At 36.3% G+C, this 10,286-nt stretch overlaps 1 protein-coding gene across 1 annotated transcript in view; it reads left to right on the top strand.

Moving 5' to 3' along the window:
• LOC118325485 (actin-1-like) overlaps positions 1 to 10,286 on the top strand; it is a 14,734-nt gene that overhangs the window by 2,944 nt on the left and 1,504 nt on the right. Inside the window, 1 exon segment of the mRNA XM_035658196.1 lies at positions 5,490 to 5,611. Coding sequence (XP_035514089.1) covers positions 5,490 to 5,611 — 122 coding nt within the window.

Here is a 10,286-nt window from a genome sequence, read left to right as displayed (position 1 = left end):
GGTCTGGGAGAAGCTGACTGCAATGACACCAATGGTGGTGAAGACAACAACTCCCATGATCCCACGCTGCTTCACCACCTCGTCACACTTGTTGTTGTTTTAAGATTACGGTGGAATGTGACTCAAAGACATAAACCAACATCTAATGTGATGTTTTAAAACCAGCACACTGAATCAGAGGAATATTTAGGAAAAATAAGGAAAAACTAAATTTTTATATTTCTTTATTTCTTCAGCAGCAGGGTCATAACCAGGAGTTTGGAAATACTTCCAAAAACATCAGGAAATCTTGACACAAACTGTGACTTGTATATAAGAGGACTGTGAGCATTAAAACAAAGTTGCTGTCTGACTACACAATAATTGCATTAAACATAAGAGGTCATATTCAGGCTGATATTTCCACATAAACTGCACTCAGGTTGCTAAAACGACCTCAGTGTGTCTGTGGAGAGAAACATTCTGAACTGCAGGTCTCTGCATGTAACACACGGCCAGATAAACGCCCTGATGGCCCCCGGGGAACAAGACCCTGCTGGGCCCCTGTTGAGACCCCATTCACTCCCCTCTCTGTGCAGTATTTTTCTCTGCTATCATACCTGCAGCCCTGAACCAGGTATTCTGAAACATGTGAATATACAGTAGTGGATGAGTAAAGAGTAAAAGTAGCAAGGCCAATATAAATAGACTCTGTAACCAGTTAAAGTCCTGCAAAGTGTCAAATAAGTAAATAAAATGTTGCTGTTCTCTCAATGCTATTTCATATCATATTATTGGATTATTATTACTGATGCCAACAGCTTCTTACTGTCGTAGTTGAGGCTGTACTGTTAACTACTCTGTTGGATGGTTCAATACATAAAAGCATCTGGTTTTATGAATAAAATCAGTTTGAATGTAAAATCTTATATGTATAATCTAAAATGTAAAGTAACCTGTGAACAAAATGGAGTAAAAAAGCACAATATTTCTATATGCTGCACCAACGGAGTATCAAGTGACTTTAAACAGGTTTTATTTTCCTTTACTTTCTGACTGTAATTGTGACCAAGAAATTGCTTAAAATGTTTCTAAACTTCTCCTCCACTTTCCTGCTCAACTAATGACAGGTTACGTAATGCTGTCCTGCACAGCTGTGAAGTGGTATCAGAGTTTACAATTAAAGTACCTGAGCACAGTATTAGACCCAATACCTGATACTGCTGTCAGTACCATCCCTGCTCACCATAAATATGTAGCAGAAAATACAAAATCACTTAAGTACATCCTCAATAAATCCAGTCTTCCAACAATGAAATCAACATATAGAGTTTATTTGAACGTTGTCAAGAGGTGGAGGAATGACCTGCAGCCAGATTCAAACCAGTGACATTGTAATTACATGGTCTTTGAGAGAGACTCTTTGATCTCCAATTGTTGCACAGGGTTTTACACAGAGGTGACATAAGAAGCTGCATTTGCTGTGTAAATATCAAACATATTGTTAAACGAATCTCTCATTTATTGAGATCATTTTAACTGTTATTTATCCATTGAATCACCTTTTATTTGCAACTATATTTTATATATATTATATAAGTTTATGCTTCATAGAGCCCTCACAATGCAACACAATAAGTCTTTTTGCTAAAAGTTGCACATTGCTATGCTTTAACTGTGTAAGTGACGGCCATGTATGTGTCTGAATCCTTTATAAGTTTATTGCTCCCTATAACAACTGTTTGTTCTGTGGAAGGAGAGATTTCACTCTCAGCATTACTGCTTATTACTGCGTCCATTTAGCTCTGTTTGTCAGGTTCTTCGTTATCTGGGATTATCTGATGGAAGAACAAAAGGTTGGGAACAGGAATGAATGTTTTAGGATTTGTTTTGGTTTTAAGATACAAGCTAATCCTGCAAATCAGGACCAACAATGTGATTTTACTCATTATACTACTACTGCTCATTATAATATTATTCTCCCTTTTGTCGTCTTTACCTGATTGAGAAGTTATTGATGTCCTCATTATTTTAGATATTTTCTCAGACATTTAGCCTGTTTGGGATCTTCAGCAACGATGGCGTCTCAACTAGAATATAAATTTGTGTGCATTTGAAAAATGTTTGACTGCACAAGTTTGTTGTTGCCATTCAGTATAAAACGTTAAATAAAATACATTTAAAAAACTGGCATTAATTTAATAATGTTATGGAAACTGAACAACTGCCACATTCATAGACAGCCTTCATCTTCATCGGGTGCTTTCAGTGTGACTCTGTCAACACAGTGTTGGCAGCGGTGCACATAAATCAGCTGTCGGGTCGGTCAACACTACCATTCAAACCTTTGTAATTACTTTAAATATATTTGATATGTTATATTGATGTTTGTCCTCTTTCCTACTATAATGGTTATTTGAACAGAGATAAAAATAAAAAAAAACATATATGTATAATTCAGACACTAAATGTATTATATAAGTAGTTTTGGCTCCAAAAGTTTAGTCGATGTCCCACATAAGTGACCCCAGATCATTACTGATCCACAGCGGTGCCTCTGCAGTGGTTAGATTGAAGGTTTAAACTGTGATCTGTATGTCCAGCTGATACAGACCAGCCTTTCTATTTTAAAGATTTAAGAATAGCTTAGCTTTACGTTAATACGTAACGTGAATACGTACGTTAATTCCAGCTTCTTAATCACAGAAACAGGAACCTGCACAGATTTTGATGCTATGCTTCCAATGTTTTTTTTTACAAGTGACTGCTGATGTATTATATTCTTATTTACCTGCTCAGAGGGATCTTTGTCAGTGTCTATACCATGGTACAATGTTTTGCTCTCCTTGTAAAAAACCTTTCTTTTTGTTTAAACCTGTCACACACAATGGCATTGTTTTATAACTTTGTACAACCTAAAAGCGTGAGATTCAGAAATATAGAGTTGTCCTCTCAGCTGTACCCAATCCAGTTTTTGTTGCAGGTGATTCCAAACTGAGGATCTGCAGTGTGTATTCAGAGGGGACAACGAGGGGTTAATGTGACTAAAACATGAAACACAACGTCGGACTTTTGTTTTATGATGTTCTCCTCCTCAGTTCACTGATACTGTCGACTCCCCTCCTCTGAATATCCAGTTGGGGTGGGGGGTCAGTTGGGTCCTAAAGCTCAGTTTTTCCCCAAAGCCCCCTGACAGGTTGATCTGGCCCTGATCTATTCACTTCTCTTCTCTCTTTCTTAATTTTGTCACTGTTCTCATGCTTTTTTCTGTTTGCTGACCATTCGTTTCCCATCTTTGTACATTTCTTGTCGTCTCTCCTGTTGGTTTTTCATTGCAGTAAAAAGTTCTGATGCTCGATAACGTAACACATTCGACTGCAGAGACACACACTCAACAGAAACACAACACTGCTGCTTCACAATAGTTTTGTATGGCTTTATGTTGCTGATGTGTTCCTGTTATTGTGTCCACACCCTGAACCTGCACAGACACGTCTGTACATTCAACTACAGCCACTGCAATGCTCCTCTTTCATTTAATGATGCTTTTGTAAAGATGTAAAGATTTTTATTTTAGTTTTTTTTGCAGGTAATCACCTCTATGTCTTTTCCTTTTTTAACTTCTAACTCAGCCAAACACAGGATTCCGGGGTGTTGCCTCAATCTGCTTTTTCAGATTTAAGGAGGTGGTTCTCGCCATGTGTGGCCACGCCCCCTCAGTATGAGACAGAAACCTCTTCCCATCTGTCCTTGTATGGACTTAACTGCAGCAGAAATTCCACCAATGACACACCTGCTGCTGCAGAGGAAGTTAAGTCATGCTGAACTTTACTGAGCTTTACAGATTGAGACATTTACCTGAAGGATGCAGGGACCGGAGACTCTGCAGAAATAAATGATACGCTGATAAAATGTGATGCAGTAAAGAGTCAGAACCCCAAAATCCTTAAATGTCATGAGCTGGAAAGAGAAGTTCACAGCGTCTTTAAACTGATTATAATATTATGATATAATATCCCTAATGAGCGAAGGAATACTTTAACCCTCTGGAAGAAAGCCAGTCTTCACAATGAATATTTTAACCTTTGAATTTTAACTAAAATATACTGGTGATTCTTGTATTCCTCTTACTAAAGACATTGTGCTGCTGTTTTCCTTATATGGATTTAACTGCAGCTGAAATTCCACCAATGACACACCTGCTTCTGTGGAGGGTTCCTGATGTATACTTCACCTTTACATAACATTTCCTGAAGGATGCAAAATACACATAAGCTGATAAAATTATTATTTAATTTGATTTGATTGGATTTTTGTGTCATGCACACAAAGTGCCCAACCCCTAGGACACCACAGCTACAGCTACAGTGGTCAAACATTACATTTAATTGCAAAATTCCAGATTATTTTACAGCTCAGTCTTAAACAAAATATTCCTCCTTCTCTCCTAAGCTTGGGAAAAGGCTCCCTTCCTTTTCACAATTCAAGTTTTTCATAATCAACCAGAAGAAATCATCATAAATGGAGGACATTTTAATTATTAAAAACTACATTCCTTACATTCTTGTATACAGAGCAGCAAAACAAAATATGAACTTCTTTCTCAGTTTTACTTCGAGATCACACAACAAACGTTCCTGAATGCAACTGTGCACATAGAGATCTTTGTCTTTTGTTTAAGTAACACTTCACATAAGGTTTTATGTATTCTTTATGAGACAACAAGTTCATGACTTTGGTTTATCCCATATATCAACAAACCATTTTCTTCTATACATGAATCTGCTGAATGTCACGGAATGAACCGGTTGTGGAAAATGAACGACAAATTTTACGTTTATATCTGTTTGGAGGTTCCTGTATCTCCACTGATGGCCAAAACTGAGTCAGTTTATGGATGCATAAAACATACACAGTGGTAGAAAGTACATTAACTCACACATCATACTTAAGTAAAACATTTTGACTCTATTTTACTATCTTTTTTATTGTACTTTTTACTCCACTACATGTTACTTTGCATATGAACACAAAAAACATGTTAAACTGCTCAACAGCATATAAAGTACCTTCACCTCCTACACAATTCAAATGCTGCTTACATGTCAATGCACAATAATTAAAACAATAATTAACAAATAATATAACAAATTCCTCATAATGAGTGCTTTTACTTCTGATAATTTGAGTACATTTTACTTGGAATTTTTAATGCAGAACTTTTACTTGTACTGGAGTATTTTACAGTGTGTTATTGCAATATGAGTAAAGTGAAAGAAAACTGAGTGTAGAGTATTAATATTATATATACATCTCAGCAATTGTGAGGAAAGTCTTTCTTCACTTTAAAAGCAACTTTATTTATAAGAATAAATTATTTATTTCACAATCTGAAAGCAGCAGTTTCACGATTTCGACTGAAGTTCAGGATTTGCATGCAGTGAAGTCACGGCACCAGTCTGCCTCGGCATGCTGGTGTGGAGCCCTGACCTGTGATCATCGCCCTGCAGTCAGGCAGAGTCGACATTGTCCGCATTCTCCGGCTGGTTCGGGCCTGTTCAGAGAGCCGGAGGAGTGTCAGGCTGCCAAAGCACACGCTGATTAACATGCAGCAACACAAAGACCAAAAAAGGTGAGAACACAGGAGAAACTTCCTGGCTGGATGGGAATCCTCCGTCTGTGAGTCCTCGTCAAAAACCAAACTGATTTTTATGAAAATCAACATGCGGAGACTTGAAATGTGCAGCAGAGAGATAATCAGTCATGTCTGCCTTTATCTTTGTCAGAGTTACATTTGTGTTTCGTAGTAATGCAGAAGAGAATCAGTCTGAGAGAGAATGAGGACATGCTGACTGACAGAGATTAAATGCAGGTTTCATGTCTCTACAAGTTGATTTTCATGATAATGAACTGAAACTAATGGCTGCAGAGGAGGAAGGAACAGTTCATTCAGAAAATGTCAAATGGTTAGCGGTAAGTGCCACTGTCTCTAAAGTGACAGCTTTAAATAGCTCAGATTCTTTTCAACTCAGATACAATAAATTGAGGTTTGGGGCTTAATTTTCATCAAAATGAGTAAAACTTTATTCATTAAGTATTTTTCAAAACCTGTGTAAGAAAATAAATCATGTAGGGCTGCAACTTCTATCTATTTCATGATCAATTAATCTGCAAACTATATTTTAATGAAACATTTCATTCTAATTCTTCTAGTCCTTTGGCCTATTAAAGCACTGTAGGATTTAGTGATATTTAGTGTGAGACTGCAGATTGTAACCAGCTGAAACCAAACCCTCTAAATCGCCTTCTAATCACATAGTTGAACTTTTCTCAAATCTGACAAATGTAAATGAACCTTTATTAGAGACAGCTGCTGTTTAATTCCTCCAATTTTAGATTTAGTAACAGCCAATTGTTTTTTGATCTCTAGGGCCTTTTGCATTTTTCATGAGTTCTTCAGTTTGCAATCAGCAACTACACCGCATAATCTCTACTAAATCCTACACTTTGGACCTTTAAATAAAAGATCTGAGTGGTCCTCCACCACTGGTCATTATAAAACAACAGTTTAGCCACAAGGAAACATGAACTGAGACTGTGTGTCAACCTCTCAATCTCTGTTCCTTATGGGTGGATGAGCCCAGTCTAACCTTCAGCAGCACCTCTCCAGTGCCCCCTACTGGCAGAATGTAGCACTCTTTAGTGTGTGCAGAACATTGAAAAGTGTCTCTGCTCACAGTTTATACTGTTAAAGACAAAAGCATAAAAACAAAGTCAAGAATGAAATCTTCAGCATGCTATAAATTGGCAGGTGAAAGGTTAACTTAAACTTTAAGCTATCTGACTACAGTGAGCGACCACTAACGAACACAGAGAAGAGACAGACTCACAAACGATTGAAGAATTGGCAATATGCAAGTGTATATCTTGAAATATTAATCAATTTAACAAATAATGATACTAATTATTTTGCAAATAAAAGCTCCTATAAATCTTAAACAATGGACCTTTAATTTATTGATCATAAAACAGTTAACAGATCTGCAGCAGTTAGTTAGCCAAGGTGCCAATCACAGGATCTGAGTCTACAGATTTTGTATAAATACTGTAAGAGACTCCAACAACCACTCCTTTCTTAATTTAACTCCCCAAATAGTCCAAAGAACAAGCTACTATATTAGCTCAACCCCTAACCTAAGAAGAACTCTAAAAGCACAACTGGCCACTGATATCTTCTCTATTTCATAGAATAGTCAATGAAATCAGATCATCAGCATCCGTACCCACAAACATGAACACAACCCTCACCTCCAGCTACAGACCAATACGCCTGATTAACTGCAACCTAAAGATAATTAGTAAAGCATTAGCTAACAGTATTAGAAACAGTAATGTAACCAGGTTAAACATATTGTGCACTGTAATAGATTGTTATATATGTTTGTGACTTGATTAAAAAACCTATAGCATTTTTTATTATTATATATTATATTATATTAAGATATACAATAAATATGGCTAAAAGCAAGATTAAAAAGATACAGTGTTATAAATATGTTTACAGTTATATTTTATTTTATTTTGAAGAGCTCATGAGGAAGTGGTAGGAGTAATACTGGTCATTCATTGGTTGAGCTGTGTGGATCAGAGAGACGTGTGGAACGAGGAAGTGAGACTGATTGTATCACTGGATGCCAAAAAAGCTTTTTGATAAAGTGAACTGGACATTTCTTTTCAAGACTATCATGAATGTGGTTTTGTGGAGTTGTTCAGTCAGTGGATTAAGATTCTCTACAACTCCACATTTGCATCAGTTATAACCAATAATCGTACCTCTCAACACTTCACACTGCAGGACTGCTGTGCTTTTCTTCTATTTATAATATGTGGACAGAGAGAGAAGACAGTCTTTTATCCAGACTAATAAAGTGTGACTGGACTCACCTGGTGCTGCAGCCGCCATGATGTCAGTGTGCTGGAAACATCAGAGACTCATTCAACTGAAGACCAACTGCTGCTTTAACAACCTGAAGGAAGAAGAATTAGAATTGAAATGATCTTACTCATTCACACAGCAACATGTTTGTACAGAGCAAACTGCAGAGTGTCAGTCAGCTTCACAACCTCAGTGGGGATTCAAACTAGCAACCTCTGATTACAGCAACAATGTGAAAGCCTGTGAGAAAAAATCACTGAATTTGATTTATTTTAACTACTAAAGCGATACAGGCTTTATAATGTGTGATAACATGTTGCTTTAATGAGTCCCAAGACTTTATTAATAAATAAAGATGATCTAATTTACCTCTGGACCATCCTTAAGATACCAAAGGAGATAACGCCGTCCCACAATTCCTTGCTGCAGTAACATTTAAAAGTTAATACAAACAATTAAAATGACCAAAAAACTATGCAGATCAACTTTTGCCATAACTTGTTAATATGCTTCTATGTTTGAACAGACGCTACTGTTGTAAAATCTACTTGTTATGAAGTTGTGATCCTGTGTGAAGCACTTTGTAACGTGTATTAACATTATTATAATAAAGTGAAGTTTATACGTTGCAGTGTAATGTAGTGTTTGTTTAGTTATTCCTTATAATATACTTTGTGGTACTGCAGCCTTTAGGAATATCATTTAATAATTGAACTGTTAAACTTAAGAACGATCAGAGTTAAGTGGGTTGTACGCAGGTTTCCACATAAAGGAATCTGTCTCGTTATCTTGGTACATAACAATAAACTGCACGTCAAGAAGCATAAATACAAAACATTTGACAGAACAATAATATATGAAAGATATTGAAAAGATATCATAAGACATTATGTACACAATACCATCGTATAACCACTTTAATTTTAAGAAACTGAAAGATGTACAGTTTGGTGCAAGGAATCGTTATACACGAGATCACAGCTATAAAGAATAAAGGAATAACCAAATTGTGCCCCATAAGTGACAATAGTTGAATTAACCTACCTACCACATGACATGTCAACCTGTAATTAATCTTCTCCCTATTAAGAGTATAACAACTTGACAAGTTACAGTCATAATGTTATATTTAACTGCCGTTAGTCCTGGGGAACCATATACTCTACAATCCTATGGATTGGTAGAGTCATATATCCTCCATAATGAGATTACATGGCGAATAGCAAATGATGAACTAAACAGGGAAAGGATCGGAGGGGAAAAAGCACTTTTAGGAAAGAAGAGATCAATTAAAAAATAGCGAACACTGCCTCTGTATTGACAATTTGCATCACTATCCACTCCATCAGATTTAAACTGGACCACAACAAAACAATAGAACCCCAGTAATGAAAAAACACAGTAACTCCTACCTACAAATGAGTGGAAACAATACAAAATGTTGTCATTTTAAACTTCACATAATAGCAAATAAACAAAACTCAGGCCACACCCCATAACCAAAGAATAAACTAATAAAGTACCCAAGAGTAAATGAAATGAAATATATATATTTCCCATTTATAATCTCCATCCCCAGTAGTTATAAAATTTAATTAAATATACTTAGATAACCTCATATAGCAGATTAACCAACAGAATTATGTTTTCCGCCATACTTACTGAACACTCCGCTTCAGTAATTATAATATTTTTACCATTCTTGGTGCAACGGGGCAGCACATCTATGTGGAGCCCCTGCAAAATACGAACAACAAACCGCTCAGACCGGCATAAGACAACAACCCAAATCGCCCGCTATAAACAGCCCAGACGTCATCAGATTTGGACGTTCGTTCGGTCGATCACTAAGTAGCACAGAATTCCACAAACCGCTACGGTATAAAACCCAATAACTTTCAAACCACCTAACCACCAAAAAAATGCAAAGATTAGTTAAAAAAAAAAAGAATTAATAACGAGATACTTTAAACCAATACATTTCACATTTATATGGACAGTACCAAACCCGCCTTATAATAATGTATCTTCATGAGTATTTTTAAATTTGTAAACCAGTAACCATTACATGTATATACATGAATCAAGATGAGACCCCCATATTGTATAGGTGTGTGAGAGTTTGAAAAAACTAGATAGAGTGAAATAATATATTAGAGCCAAACTATTTTGATTCCCATACCATCGGATCGATCTATCCCGTTAGATAATTGCTTAAACACAGAATCGGCCAATAACAAGTGATTTTAGAAATAATTTAACTACTGTTATTTTTTGGATCTGGACTGCAAAGTAGCACCGATATTCTTTGTTGAATAAACTTCATAACACCACCTATTGCTGCATTTAAATAAACGTTAACAAATCTCCT

The sequence above is a fragment of the Morone saxatilis genome, unplaced genomic scaffold (genome assembly GCF_004916995.1).
Source record: "Morone saxatilis isolate NCDOM2014 unplaced genomic scaffold, NCSU_SB_2.0 Contig16, whole genome shotgun sequence".
Lineage (NCBI taxonomy): Eukaryota > Metazoa > Chordata > Actinopteri > Moronidae > Morone > Morone saxatilis.
Note: the sequence above shows the minus strand (reverse complement) of the source record. Positions and strands in the feature narration are given on the sequence as shown.